Source organism: Emys orbicularis, chromosome 7 (genome assembly GCF_028017835.1).
Source record: "Emys orbicularis isolate rEmyOrb1 chromosome 7, rEmyOrb1.hap1, whole genome shotgun sequence".
Classification (NCBI taxonomy): domain Eukaryota; kingdom Metazoa; phylum Chordata; order Testudines; family Emydidae; genus Emys; species Emys orbicularis.
Window position 1 is genome coordinate 41,618,176 of NC_088689.1, and position 15,832 is coordinate 41,634,007.

The 15,832-nt window shown below is 45.9% G+C and overlaps 1 protein-coding gene across 3 annotated transcripts in view; it reads left to right on the top strand.

Moving 5' to 3' along the window:
• ASCC1 (activating signal cointegrator 1 complex subunit 1) overlaps positions 1-15,832 on the top strand; it is a 61,428-nt gene that overhangs the window by 17,401 nt on the left and 28,195 nt on the right. For all 3 annotated transcript variants that reach the window (XM_065407441.1, XM_065407440.1, XM_065407442.1), the window contains 4 exons: positions 4,466-4,602; positions 9,096-9,215; positions 13,979-14,103; positions 15,662-15,741. In XM_065407441.1, coding sequence (XP_065263513.1) covers positions 4,466-4,602; positions 9,096-9,215; positions 13,979-14,103; positions 15,662-15,741 — 462 coding nt within the window. The remainder of the gene's footprint in view (positions 1-4,465; positions 4,603-9,095; positions 9,216-13,978; positions 14,104-15,661; positions 15,742-15,832) is intronic.

Sequence of the window (15,832 nt, forward strand, 5' to 3'; positions counted from 1 at the left end):
AAAGGGAAGAGATAGGATAAGAAGAAATGTATCTAAAAGAGGTTCATATTCCCAGGCAGTACCATAGTCATCTAAACAAAATAATGCTCTTGTGTCTGCAGTATGTGGAGCTGCATAGCGGGCGTATCCCTAATGCTCTTCACTTCAGTTTCTACCAGGATGAAGTCTCCGTATTGATGTAAAAAACAAACAAAATGTGACATCCTAGGACAAGCCTGCACAACTCGTAAAGCGGCGAGGGCCATATTACTCCAAAGAAAACAGCTGAGGGCTGAACACCCCCCCCCCCCCAGCGTCGCCGAAACACCCCCCATCCCCCCCCGAAACACAACACCCCTCCCGCCCCCGCGCACATTGGTTCATTGAGGGGCAAATCCCAACGAGCCTTTATAGACCCCAGGGGCCAGCCGACCAGGTTCCTCCCCTGCCCCCTGAACTCCCCTGGAGGGTGCACAGCCCCCCCACAAGCCCTCCCCACCCCGGTGGTCCCCGCCCCGAGTCCACTCATTGGCTTTGCCGGGCTTGGGCCGCTGCAGCAGCTTGGCAGGGAGGAGCCGCCTTCCGGAGGCACCGGAGAACCAGAGTGTCCCGCTTGCATCGGCGGCGAGCCCCAGCCATGGAGGAGCTAGCGTGGCGCAGGGGGGCAGCAGCCCTGCAAAGGCAGTGGCACCACTAGCGGGGAGCAGCCACGCCCCTCGCCCTCCTGCCCAGGCTGCGGCCCAGCGCCCCCCCCGCCGTCCCCCTGGGGGCTCCTGCAAGCTGCAGCGGATGCATGCGGGTGCCGGCCCCCCATGCGCCCCCTGGCTGCCCCCTCGCTGCGCTCGTGCTCTGTGGCTCCCAGGAGTGTGAGCCACCACCACCGCTGCCTCTCCCGGAGCAGGCTCAGGGCCCCGCACCCCGGCGGCTCACATGCCCAGGAGCCGCAAAGCCCAAGGGAGGAGCCGGGGGGCGCACGGGGGCTGCCGACCGCAGGCATCTGCTGCAGCCTGCAGGAGCCCCCGGGGGGGGGGGGGGGGCTGCGCCAGGCCTCAGCCTGGACAGGAGGAGCAGGCTGCCTACCTGTCCCCTGGCTGCCCCAACCCTTTTCCACACCCCCGCCCCCAAGCAGACCCCCGGGACTCCCACGCCCCATCCAACCACTCCCCGTCCCCTGACAGCCCCCCCCAGAACTCCCGACCCATATAACCCTCCTCCTGCTCCCTGACTGCCCCCCGGGACTCCCCTTAACACCATGCCGCTCCATGTGGAGCTAAACCAAACAAGCTGCGGAGCACACAGCCCCTCCCTCGCAGAGTGCTGCGATGCGAAGCTGAGGCAAGGGGAGCGGGGGAGGGACTCTGCCTCCTGGAGGCCAATGGGAGCAGCTAAATCAGGCCCAGGCGCCCAATCAGCCTTGCCACACTCTGCATGAGGGGAAGAGAGGGGAGGGAGGAAAAATCCCGGACGCCCCCAACCACTTGGCGCCCTAGGTGACTGCCTAGTTTGCCGGCCCTAGCGGTTGCACCGGCCCTGGGCGAACCTGACAGCCCCACCCCGCCGCTTGCCCGCGGGCCGCACAGTGAGCCCACGCGGGCCGGATGTTGTGCAGGCCTGCCCTAGGAAAATTCCTGTGTTTAGAAAGATAACCCTTGCAAAATAGATTTTATGCCTGGAAGGGAGAGGTAGCTGGCAGGAAACTGGTATTTCTTCCTTCCCTTCTTCCTCTTTTAGGTAGGAGAAGCAGCAGTGGTGGTTTTCTCCCTTTTCCTGCTCCCTCTGTAGGGCAGAGAAGGCAAAGAAGAGGTGTCCCCTATTCTCTCTTCCCAGTGGGATATGGGAAGCTTGGGACAGATACTCCTTTAGAGGAGAGAAGGCAAATAGGAGATTCATTCTTAGCTAGGACACCTTTTCTTGCATTATCAGATGCTGATGTAGCTCCACCTGCTGCTCAGGAACCTCAGCTGGGCACTAGCTCTTCTGATTTCAGATTCCCATGCCTAGTGAGTCTACACTTTATGAAACAGACTTAAACTGGGCAAGAGGAGGAAAGTTCGGTTGTACTGAATTTACCCAAAACCAGGCTAAGAGGAAGAGAGGGAGCTGCACTTCCTTCTGCTTGCCTCTCTCTTTAGCCCATGCCTGTGACGTAGGGAGCTGCTATATTCATTTTGCAGGTGGAGAAACAGGCACTCAAATTAAATGAGTTGTCCAGTTTGATTAATCGTGAGTGTTGGAAATAGAACTCAGGGCTCCTGGATCCCTATCCCTTGCTCTGAACACTACACCACACTCCCTTCTATATATACATAGTGGGCACTTGAGCTATGAAGTTTTCTTGGATATTTGGATGATGTCCATAGGGCACCATAGTGGTGAATATTGATTTGGCCCATATCTTGTGGGCTCTTTCTCCCTTGGTGTCCATTTGACTTTCCTTAACCCTTGTACTGAATGTGTGCTTGGCTTCGGTTTCCTGTTAATTGTCTCTGCTGGCAGACCGGTACTGAGATATGATTGATGTCATTACTAAGTGCAGTTTTAAAAGAAAAATCAATGAAGTACAGTGGTATGGTAGTGGTTGCTAATGATAAATCATAAGCTGGGGATTTGAACAAGAGGGTTAAAATCTATCTGCATCTAAGTATACAGCTTCCGGCTACTCAGTCCTATGACATTTGGAGGCAGATTTTGAAACTTTTGTTTTTCGAGAAGACTCAGCTCAGATACAGCATCTTTTCATGGAAGATTTAGGATCTGTGGTTCTGCAACACAGGAAGGGTGTGACAAGGATTTCTGGGGTAGGCCTGAGATCCTTGGGACTACACAGGGAAGATACTGTGGATCTCGGGCTGTTCATTGGGGTCCTCCTTCTTCCCAGTACAGAAGACATGGCATACCCAGGTGATGTGCAACCACTGGCTCTGCACTCACCAATCCGTATTCAGATACCTTCAACTGGTGTTTGAAAGCTGCAGAAGGGACAGCTCCTCAGGCCAATAGTAGGTTAGACAGCACAATTTGCATTATCTTTTCACCCTTCACCATCTGCTTCATGAGATTAGGGTAGTTCTTCTCTCTTGCAAGCTACTTATTTATTGGGTTAATTTGTATTCTGTTCATTTTAATTTCTGTAATGCATACAGATGACGATGAATTGTTGCCAACAACTGGAATCAATCCAGCCTACATCCAGATTCTATCTCCCACTCCATCAACTGATGGGCTAAATATCCTCTGGGTACAGACCCGAGTTAAAAACCAAAGAAACAAATCTCTTGCACTGCATCCTAAATATGTCTTAAAGCAGAGGGAGCATAGAGCCTTTTTCAGTTTCATTCTGGTGCCAGGCAGAATATAGAAAAGCTAGAGAATTGAAACCAAGTGTACTCTCAAACAGGAAATCCATCCGTACTTGTGCTTTTAAGATTGCTTCTCAAGGTAATTTCCTTTTGTTGAAAAGCTACTGCATAGGGTTGAAATATGCAGATGGTTTTGACACCACTGTGTCAGGATTTTGGCATTAATTCAGCAGTGAATTAATTAACAGCACACAAAGTGCTCTTCTCCCTTCTTCCCCCCCCCCCCCCGGGACCTGAGAGTGCTACCTCCAGAGTGCTACCAGGCTTTGCCAACTTGTGACTGAGAGCAAGCTCCTGCATGGGATCATGTGGTCTCACAGGTCACTGGACTGGCCTATAAGTACAAATATAAAAAAACGGTGTGGATATTGCAGTTAAGTATGAAAAGTGCTGGGTGAAAAATGAGGCTTTAATCCTGTGTCAGGAGTAAGGACCTGCTACTAGCCTGCTTACCTACTGATTTAACCCCAGGCAGCCTAATCAGCAAAGCTGGGCCCAATTTGAGCCACCTGATTGGCTGAGGGATTTGCAGATCTACTCTTAAGATCACCAACAGCAGTAGGGTATGGGCTTCTCAAAGCGTTCGCCCATGGCTGCGATAGCTCCTGTGCTTGCTTATTCCCAGCCTTGCTCCCATCCTGTTCCAGTCCTACTCCTACCTTGGACACAGCCCTGCTCCTGCCTTGCCTCGCCTCACTCCAGGTAACCTGATTCAGACCCTGGGCTCTGGCTCTGACGGCTAGCCTTTGACCCTGGGCTCCAGCTCCTGGTTCCTGACTCCTGCTCTGACCACTAGGCACAGCTGTGCACATCCGAGTCCGTAACACCCTGACAAGGTGAGACAGGATACCATTTAAACATGTTAAAGAGGAGTTTTGAAATGTAGCTCTGAATCTTGTGTAGCAACTTTAAAGGCTTCATCTCAGATAATGAACTTTATTTTGAGCCAGGGAAATACATGTGCCTTTTCAGCGGTGTGGTAAGTATTATTTCGTGTACTCTTGGGGCTAATAGGATGGGTTTTTTAACTTTTGGTGCTAGAAATTGTGACCTAAGTAGAAATAATTTTAAAATAATCTGAGTCATATAGCTGCCCACTAAATCTTTTTTTGTTACCTTTTCAATAGGATCATGGAGTCAATAGCAGTCTGTTCCAGAACCCAGCAAAGCTCCATCTTACTATTGGGACGCTAGTGCTCCTGAATGAGCAGGAGATCCAGAAGGCATGTGAACTCCTGCAGAGAAGTAAAGAGGACTTTATTGAGTAAGTGAAATAAAGGCATGGGAGGGGCATGGTCACTGAGTGCAGATTTTTGAAGAACCAAACTAGTTTTAGAACATGGGTAACTAATGCAGGAGAGAGTGGTTCATCTGTTTGTTGTAATTCAGCAGTTTTGCATCATTGTTTGAAAATGTGTAAATATGGAAACATTTCAAACAAAACCACCCAGAAGAAAGACAAGGACATAGTTGTATTTTGCCTCAATAACTGAGGACTTTCTCTGTGTGCCAGAAACCTTCAGTGGTTATTTCTTTACATCCCAGCAGTCCCCATTATTTTACTATGAACGCAGGTTATTTTTTCCTCTGCCGGCCACAAGAGCAGGAGGAATTCAATGTCTTAACGCTTTTTGTCTGCAACAGTTTCAGGCAAGTTGCCTCCCTTCTGCCTAAGAACAGATGCAAATATACCCCTGAAATGCATTTCCTGAGGCAAGTAGCCCTGTGCAGAAAACCTTAAAGACAGGATGAACTGTATAAGTAATCAGTCTAAAATATTAGCTCAATGCTGCTATGGCACTAAGATTGTCATAATTTCCATGTTAAAACCATAATATTTGAGGTTTAGAACTAGCTGAAAGCTTGGTCTAATGGGTGTTGTACTGAGATAATCTGACTACACCCAGAAATATTAGACCGCCTGAGATATTTTATTTTCTTAAAACAAGTTGTTTTTTCTTTCTGCCAAAATTTTGCAAAAACTTTTTACTATATAAAACTATTCCTTGATTTCTGACAGCTGTGCACGAGGAATTATACATGCAGCTGCCATGAACCATCCATGGGAATCACACATGGCTAAAATTCTCATTACTGCTTTAAAATGAAGACTCCAGACTTTTACATCATTATACAGAATAAAAGTTAAATATGATTAAACACCCATGAAAGTTTCAGCATTCGTCTTATCAGTGGAGGGATCTGCCTTTATATTATGAAGGCTGCCATCTTCCTTGTAAACAAATAAACTGATAGAATCTTTCTCATAGATTGTCCTGGGAAAAAACACTGTCATTTGAGCATTTTAATTCCTTAAGTTACTTCCCATACCCCCAAAATTAAATATATGTCGATAGTTTTGATTTTACTTCTATTTATTTACATTTATATGCAGATGATGGATTTGTACACTACATGAAAATAAACAACACTCTCGCATATCTTTTTAGAATGAGTACTCCTAAGAAGTGTTTTCCCCTTACCTGTATGTGCATACACTCCTGCTCCTCCTTCCCTAACTTTTGGAAGGGGGTGTGGTGTACTGGAAGAGAGAGGCTTACTTACCAGAATGTTTCACTCTCTTTATTCTAATTTGGAAGTTTTGCTGAAGCTCACAAAGGAGGTTTCGCTAGCAGGTGCACTGAAGATAAGCTAACAAGATTAGTACAAAGTCATACATGCATCTTGTTAACTTCTTTATATTACTTCTCCCTGCTTGAGACACTCCCTTTATTTTCTAGAAGACTTTCCAATGGAGAGAATGGAGCTTACCAACAGAGAAATCATACTCCGCCTCTCCCACCACTTCTCTGGTTTGTGAAGGGAAGTGGGGGCATGTACATATGTACCCATAAGGAAAGGGGATACACTTCATAGGAACCTAAGTGCTTGGGGAGTACAAATTATAGATTGTCTGCCTGTGAAGTAACTAAAGACTGTTTCAAACAAAATTATATTTACTTTCAATATTTTTAAATGCATGTTGAAAGTACTACACTCAATGTCAAGTGCTTTTCCCAATGAAAATCCTTCACAGTTATGCTCTTCACAGGGAAAAGAACAGCCTCTGTGAAACAAGTAAGTTTAATTATTTTTATTGTAAAATTTGTAAAAAGCCAGTTCCTCTGTGTTTTGTTTTTTATTTATATAGGTCATAAATGTTGAAAAATTACTTAGTGTATGGTTTAGAGCATGTGATGAATAAGTAAAGTGCAGATTGAAATGTTTTTGTATACAGTGGTTGACTGGTCGATCCTGGGGAATCTTCCAGTCGATTGCAATCTCTGCTGGTGTAGCAGGACTGCCGCTAAGGCAGGCTCCCTGCCTGCCGCGGCCCCATGACCCCGGGACGGAGGGGGTAGGGTTCTCCATGCGCTGCTCCTGCCTGCAAGCACCACCGCCACAGCTCCCATTGGTTGGGAACGGGGAACTGTGGCCAATGGGAGCTTTGGGGGAAGTGCCTGCAGAGAGGGGCAGTGAACAGAGCCACATGCCCCCAGCCCTCCTTCCCAGGGGCCTCAGAGGCGCGTTGGCCCCTTCCAGGAACAGCGTGAGGCGTGGCAGGCAGGGAGCCTGCCTTAGCCTTGCTGCACCGCCGACCGGGAACTGCACGCTGTAAGTGCCGCTCTCGGGAGGCCACACCCCAGGCCCCAGCTCTGAGCCCCCTCCCAGAGCCAGCACCCCAAGCCCCCTCCTGCACCCCAACCCCCTGCCCCAGCCCTGACCACTCTCTAAGCCAGCACCCCAAGCCCCCTCCTGCACCCAAACACCCTCCCAGAGCTTGCACCCCTGCCCCAGGCTCAGCCCAGAGCCTCCTCCCACACAGCGAATCCCTTGGCCCCAGCCCGGAGCTCGCAACCACTCCCAAACCCCAGCCCGGTGAAAGTAAGTGAGGGTGGGGGAGAACAAGCGATGTGGGGGGGGATGGAATGGGCTGGGCTTTGGGGAAGGGGCAGGGTCTCGGGGAAGAGGCAAGATAGATCCTGGGTTGCCCTTAAATTCAAAAAGTGATCTTGGGCATTAAAAGGTTGGAGACCACTGTTGTAGTAGTTCTTGACATGGTAAGATATCAGTTGCTGCTTTTCACACAGTAAATATTGTTTTAAAATACAAAAAACTCTCCCTGTAAACATACCTTTAAAGATGTGCAAAATTGTTTCTTACAGTTCTGTGTGACGGTCACCCTGTAGAGAGGACCAGCCACAAGGTCTACACATGGCTTAAGTTCCCTTTAGGGTTCAGGGTTTTTTAACTATAGCAAGGGCTTATATGAAAAGATCTGAAAGGTTAGTCCTTTATATGGAACCCTTTAAGAAAACTCAAATAATTAGAATATGGATGAATAGCTATTTTGGGGTAAAATGTAAAGCCAGATGGTTTGAAGTGGCTAAAAACATAATGTTCTCTGAAGGGGAATTTCCCTATTTGGATAAAAGAATTTTTTAGTAGACTTGAATATATATTAATCCTTATATAATAGTGAAGAGGATCACTCCCTTTATATATTTTCTCTATTTTAGGTTGTCTCCACTATATGAACTCTCAACACATGGGCAGAATAAATAAAAGGATACCATTTTTGTTTAAATATCTAATACACTTTCAATCCCCCAAAAGTCCCAAATTCAGTCACTGAAGGGAAGAATTTTATAGGTTTATTGCAAGCAAGGTCCTTTTTTTTTTTTTTATTCAGAAAATATTTATAGCTGTTTCTGACACACAATTTCAAAGTGGGGCCTTAATATTTTGAGGGAATTGATGATGATTATTCTTAAACAGGCATTTTTATGAATCTTATGGGGATTATATAATGGCATCAGTCCATATGCAAAACTTCCCCAACTTAGAGTTCTGTTTGTACGTTGATGATAGAGTATGGGTTAGTCTGTTTGTTGATCTCTTTTCAATTATAACATCAGATATCCAGTGTACAATATAGGTCTCCATTTCAGCTCTCCAATGGCATTTTCATGTGCTCTGAGGGTTCTCAATGCTTTGTAAACTTTTCCTCTGAGTATGTCTGTTAGCATGCAAGCAAATGGAGCCACCATTCTGCACTCAGCAATAATCTACACATAGCCAGGGACACTCTAGAACCTGGCTTGTTAGAAGAGAGAATGTTGGTCAGGGCCCTGTTAGCAGCTACTCTCTCCAAAATACTTCAAGATAAATACGGAAGAGACCACAGTTCAAGGCATCCTTGAAATGACAGCAGGCTTAGTAACGAAGGACCTACCATTTTATTACTGGACCGAATATAATGGGATATAAATCAAAGACCTATTGATGCTTTAGTCCATTACTTTCTGTCCCAGAAATGAGCGCTTAGCAACTGAGCCTTGCTGAATTGTCGTCATGAGAGAGGAAGTCCATGCATGGGGCCTGCAGAGTCAGAGGGCAAGGCTTTCATTCTGGATACAGCAGGCACAGCTGTGAAAGGAACTGGCTGCTTTCCAGCACTGGCTAGGTTCTGGAATGGAAGTTGGATGTTATGTTCTTGGAACTGCTGCGTTCCTCTCAGCATGACAAAGAGGGAAACTGTATTAGTGATTTGGCCTGTAATGGTATTAGTGATTTGACTCTGGCTAGCATTTTTACAAGCATTGCTGCTTGACTTTTGTAGTAGTTGTGGGAGCTGCTAGTAAACTTGAATGAGGGTAAATGTAGCTTAAACAGTAAAACATGCATTCACCTACTTTTGTATTCAAAATTGATAAGGTTTTTTTTTTTAATATCTTGGAACTTTTTGTGTTTTAGCAAAACTGTTGGAGGCAAATCCCTGACCGTGGAGGTGGCAGGGATAGAATACATGAATGATGACCCTGCCATGATCGATGTTCTTTATGCAAAAGTTCACATGAAGGATGGATCAGACAAGTGAGTTCCCTGTGCTTTCCCTCTTTCATTCCACAGGGGTATGCAGACAGTACCTGAGGAGGCAGAAATAATGTAATGAAAGCAAACTTATTGTTCTCTGAGCTGATGGGCAGTGCTGGAGAGCATCACACTAACAATCCAGAAGATGAGGTGGTACTGCTTTCTAGCCCAGTGGCGTTAAAGCTGTGATGTGTTTGGTCTTTAGATTGATTGTTGGTAGTGTTGCAGACAGATGTCATTTGTTTTTAGCAGTCTTAATAGTTGAATAATGGAGTCAAGCAAGGCTGAGCTCATGCTCCCCTGTGCTGGGTAAGGGAAACTATGATAAGCAGGGCAGAGATGATGCTCATGGGATGGTACAGTGCGCAAGATGACTTGTTCCCAAATACCCAGCTCTCTGCCTGCAGGCAAGTCCCAACGAAGTGTATTGATCTGATCACACTGACAGACTCTGCAAAATTAAAATATTCCTAAAACACTAGTATGTTTTCAGTTCTTATGGTTGTGAAAAAAACATGACAAGTGTGACGTTGAACCAGATTGGTTGTTTTTCTGTGTCTGTAGGCAACCTGAAACTTTACCTCTTAGCGGAGTATGAACTGTCCTTATACTTATAAGTGTTAAATGCTGAATCCTAACAATGTCAGTTTGAATTTTAGTATTTTTAACCATCATTTGCTGATCACATTATAGAAAATACCTGATGTAATGGCAAGTAAGGTAATGTTGGGGACAGCCTTTCCCCTTATTTTTGAAAAGTGTATTGTTGCACCATCCTTTTCCTTAGAGCCCTGTTGAAAGGGGGTAGGAGACGCATGAGTTCCTGTGCTTTCCGTGCTCGTGAGAGGGGTAGGGAGACAAGTTGCTTTAGCTTTCCATTTCCTTGAGGCGTCACCTTTTGTCATCATTCCTTCTGTAAGTGGCTTTCCTCCTCGCTGCAGTACAATGGAGAGCCAAAGAGGGGAGCTGGGAAGGAAGCGCAGTTAGGGAGAGGAGGAAGGAAGTTGGTGCTGAGAAGGATCTTGGGCCAGAGAAGGGGATCTATTCTTGTAAACTCCCTTCCCCAAGGAGATAAAGAGGGCCTGTTAAAATTTTTAAGGAAGCTGGATTGAGGTAGGAGCTGGGATGGAGTATAGGCAGTGCCAGGTTTACAATGGTGCCAGTGGCTCCGTGGAGCCAGGCCTATGCTCAGTGGGGGCCACAGCCTACTCCACTCGCACTGCGCCCCGAGACCCCGCTCCTCCCCCCGCCCACCACTTGTTCCTCTCGGCCTGCCTGCCGGCTGGCCGAGGGCTCCTCTACACCCCCTGGCCCCACACCCCTGCTCCTCTCTGCCCCCTGGCAGGACCCCAGTGCACTTCTGGCTTCAGGCCTGTGGGGCCCTGCCTGTCTCCCCAGAGCTGAGCCACCTGGGACTGGTGCAGAAGCCTGGCCAGTCTCAGTGTGGGGGGCTTGGCTGGGCCCCTCCAGGCAAGTGCATCTTGAGAGAGCCCAGCTGGGGCAGGCCTTAGCCTGGCTGATCGCACCACTCCTGAAGGGACAGAGCAATTCCTGGCCCCGGGACCAGCCCTGGCTGCACTACCGGCTCAGCCCAGCAGACACAGTCACCTCCCAGCAGGGCCGGTGAGTGCAGCTGGGAGGCAGGGAGTGGGGGAGTGCGTCTCTGGGGAGTCTGGGGGGGGGGGGGGTGCTGGGCTGTGAGGGGGCAGGGAAGATGTGTGTGTTGGGGCAATAGGGAGTGGGGGTTCTGTGAGGGGTGCTGGGCAGTTGTGGGAATGTGGGCAAGGGAGTGCTGGGCAGGGGTGGTGTTATGCAGGGTGCTGTGCATTTCTGGAGGTGCGCTGGGCATAGTGGGTCTGGGGGGGCTCTGGTCATAGGGAGTTGGGGGGGTGTTGGGCAGGGGGCTCTGTGGCATGGGCCCGCCCCCCCGAGGGGAAGGGGCATGCTGGCATCACAGGGCCACTGTACGTCTGGCAACTGTCGGTTTGTAAATAGTGCCCTCACACTGGGCTGGGCGGAGCGGGGCCACACCTGTCATGCCATGCCCCTGGCTGGCCCCTCGGTCTGGGGACTGACCTCCCTGCGCTATTCTCCATTGCCTCAATGGGGGCCCACAAATATGTTTGGCGACAGGCCCACAAAAGGTTATCTGGCCCTGAGTATAGGGTGAGAGTAAAGCTCAGAGCTGGGAAATTGAGAGTTACAGGGTGGCTCACCCTTTAGGGGTTGTAGGAACCACACCTGGGGGAGAGTCAAAGAGCAGGAGTCAAAGGGTGGGTGGGTGGGAACAGTCTGTATGTTCACAGAAGTGTGTCAGCCTGGGTGCTTGAGGTGAGGGAATGAAGTGGGGCTGTGATGATCACAGGAACCCCTAATGTGATTGAGCAGAGGGAGGAAATAAAGCCACAGTTGGTTGCTGGGAAATGTGACCAAAATGTGGGGAAGCCCAGAGAATGGCAGGGTTGTATTAGTTTTCGGGAGAAGGGGACAGACACTAAGGCTGCAGTGAAAGTGGATGTTGCAGTCATGGCAGCACCTCTTACGTCTGCCACGATGTGCAGTACAGCACTGGGAGGAGAGGACATAGGAAGCCTGACTTATCCGCACAAATGAGCTGTTATGGAGGAAGCCAGGCAGCTAGCCCTGAGGGAAGGGAACGAGCTGGCCTGTTACAGTGGCACTCGGCTTTCACACACAACCCTCCCCCTTCAGATTTGAAGTCTGTTCTGCAGATAGAAAAGGAAGGGAAGACATTTATTTTCTTGGAAGATCCCTAAAAATTGCCCACACTTCCTTTTTCATCCTGAAACTTCAAAGGATGCTTTTTTGGCCAGTTGGTGACCTCTAAGTAGTAGTAAATGGAACTATCCAAATCCCTCAATTTTGCTCTGATTAGAGAGACTGCTGTTGAATAATGCCAAGCGCCTCTTCTCCACTAAGAGCTGACGATGCTGATTCAAGTGGTGGTACTTTCTGCCCTGAGAAATATGTGGCAGTACAGAGTATTGCTTCTCAGCTGCAAGGCTAGTGCTGGAAGAGGGATTTAATGAGGATAAGGGTATCCACATGGTTTGCTATGCCAAATCAGACCCTTGGTCCAAGTTTGGTATCTTGCTTCTCGCAATAGCCAGTAAGTGAAGCACAGAGGAAAGTTTACCTTCCTATTTCCTCCCATTCCACATAAGGCACCTAACTAACTGTACTATGCTGTACGTGGCGATGTAAAGGGTGGAGTTCCTGCCTGATCTTCGCATGTTCTTGATCAGCTTATGCTATAAAGCAGATTTGATTTCCCTATCTTAGCTTGCATAACCATAGGTGGTATTAGATACGAGAGCCCTTCTGCATATATACTGGCTCAGCCTAAGAGAGATCATGCTCTGATGCTTCCCACATGGTAAATACTCCCATTATAATTCATTTTAATTTGTTATATTTCCTTGATTAACTTTATAACATAATAAAGCACCAGTTTTACTTGAGCTGTTCCCTGTTAATTTGTTTTAGTATTGTCTGTAATGATATTCATTTAATCTTTGTCATTGCTAATTGTAAAAATCGCTGATGTAAAGCCAGAAGGTAAGTGACTAAAAACCATGACAATCAGTTTGAGTGTGTTGAAATTATCATATGACCAGTGGAAGCGTATAAGAGGCAGCACAAAGCCAGTAAGTAGGCTGTATAGTTAAATTCTGAGGGCTCAACAAGTGATATTTGGAGTTGGTTCTAATACTGCTCTATGTCTGTCTTCCTGATTGGAATTGAGAGACCCAGGTTGTGGCATCTAGTGGTGAAATGGGGAACTATCGAGTGAATTGTATTCATGGACATGGATGGTAACCATTTAGTATGCTTATATCTTGTTTTAATGCAGGGGTCGGCAACCTTTCAGAAGTGGTGTGCCAAGTCTTCATTTATTCATTCTGATTTAAAGTTTCGTGTGCCAGTAATACATTTTAACGTTTTTAGAAGGTCTCTTTCTATAAGTCTATAATATATAACTAAACTATTGTTGTATGTAAAGTAAATAAGGTTTTTAAAATGTTTAAGAAGCTTCATTTAAAATTAAATTAAAATGCAGAGCCCCCTGGACTGGTGGCCAGGACCCGGGTAGTGTGAGTGCCACTGAAAATCAGCTCGCGTGCTGCCTTTGGCACGCGTGCCATAGGTTGCCTACCCCTGTTTTAATGGATAGGAACTTTGGGTTGTATTGAATGCTCACTGCCTGTAGTGTGGTGAGGCATTACTTATGTTGTGAAGGGCGAACAGTATGAAAAACCTGCAGATATTTAAAAAAATACATCCTTCAAATTCCAATATACTCTACCACATCAAATCGTGTAAATGTCCTAGTATGCCAATGTCCTCTTTTAATGAAATATTTGTAACAGAAGTAGTTATCCAGGAGCCTTTGCAAACAGCCAGAACTTTTATATTTGTTTCCTTATTTGCATGAGCTCTCCTTTTTCCCTGTCCCCTCAGACATTACCAAAAAAGAAACAAAAAACTATCCTGTCTCTAAATACAAAAGCAACTGAGTAAAAACAAAAACAAGGAGTTAGTCTTGCCTGGCAGGATTTTGATTAGTCTGTTATCTTTCCAATAGAGTTTCACTCAGTTTTTCCTCTTCACATATCGAGACTTCATTTTACACATACACTACCCTCTTTTGGACAAGAGAGTAAAAGTGGCCAAAACAAGTATTTTTCTCTTGGCTTTGTAAAGTCCTATTTCTTCCCCCTCCCCTCCCCCCACCTTCTTAGATTACAGCTAATAGCTGATAGACTCATGGAGCAGTTTGTGACCTCTGGGCTGATGATGAAGGAGTGGGATAGGGTGAAACTCCATGCTACCATCATGAACACTGTCTTCAGGAAAGACACAAATCGTGAGTATCTTTAGAACCCTTCTGGAAAATCTGAACTACAGTAGTACCACTGAACTGGAAGTGCTGTGTTCCCTGGTATTGTGTGTCTAGGTATTGCTGCAGTTCACTTCATAGCATTCATTGGCTCTGGGCCAAAAGATAATTGATTCAAGTCCTACACTAGTACACTCATATACACTGCTGTTGCATTCAAGTGCAGTAATAGCAGGTGTGCTTCATTATTATTTGACCTTCGATGAGAAGTTAAACCATGGCCCTATATAATCATCTCTGGGGGAGAAGTTAAAGATTCCATATGACTTTTGAAAATAGTTCCATTGTTTTCATCAATATTCCCTTTCTTGTTAAATGAGGTTCTGCTGTCCAAGGCTGAATATGAGCTATTGCTGAGTGCCTAATGTCTGCTATTTCTGCCAAAACAGTATCTGCACTTGCAGGCTGTAACTTATTTCTTATCTAACTCATTACTTTATAAAGCACTCTAAGATGGCTTGCATATGGAAGATGCTATGTAGTAAAATCAGACCATAGGGGTGTCAATTAGGCATTGAAAATTAGTGGAATTTTTTTGACAGTTTTGGCCTTAATCTTCCGGTGCCTGAGTTCACCAGCTATAAAATGAGGATAGTAATACTACCTGTTCTCAGACAGGTGTTCTGATGATAAATTCATTAATGTTTGTGAAGCACTCAGATACTGTGGTAGAAGCACCATAGAAATGTCTATGAGGAAACAAATAACTTTGTATTCAGTGCAGCAGGGTTTGGATGATCTATGTTAAGTGAGGCCTTGGACCATACATTAAATGTTGATAAAAAGAAATATTGAATAACTATCCTTCACTGAATGAGGAAGAGGTGTCTTATGGAAAAAATAGCATGTGATCACATACTTAAAGACAGTATTATTGTGCATACACACAAGGTTGCAGTTCCTAACATTTCTGGACATGACTGCAACCTTAATGTTTGTTTAATGTATTTCTTTTGTTTGTGTGTTTTATTTTTATATATCTATATGTGTGTGTGTGTGTGTGTGTGTGTATGTATGTATATATATATATATCTATATATGTGTGTATCTATCTATCTATCTATCTATCTATAGCTATCTATCTATCTATCTGTCTATCTATATATATATTAAATAAATAAATAAATAAAAGTGCAGGGACATTTCTCAGAGACCAGTCCAGATTTTCTAGATGCTGTCAAGAATGTGCTTTGCATTATGATCATATACGCAGTAAGGTACTTTGTGGTATCCCAGGAGATGCATGAGCTTGTCATTGCTGAATTTCTGACAGGCCAGAGAAATTGGAATCTGCTTTCCCCGGCTGATTCTATTACATTGTGCTGTCAGCCTTACAAAATCCTCACAACAATATTTGTGATTTGGGGTGTTTCCTTTTTAAATTAAATTGCAAATTTTGCTCACATAAAAATGAAGCGAGACTTGTGTACTAAATGTTTTATTAACTGGATACATAGACTTTAGAGGGGGAAGACAGTGCAAAGTATTGTCCCATCTGAAGTTCTCTCTCGTGACTTTTTCACAGTTGAAGAGCAAAATAATGCAACTACAGGCAAATCATCTTTCAAGGAACGGGAGACATTTGATGGCCGAAATATACTGAAGGTCAGTGCTAACTGGACATTGTGACTTAGCTGGGTTGTGGTACTGTATGTACAAAATAAGGTGAAACTTCACTTAAAAAAATGTATGTGTG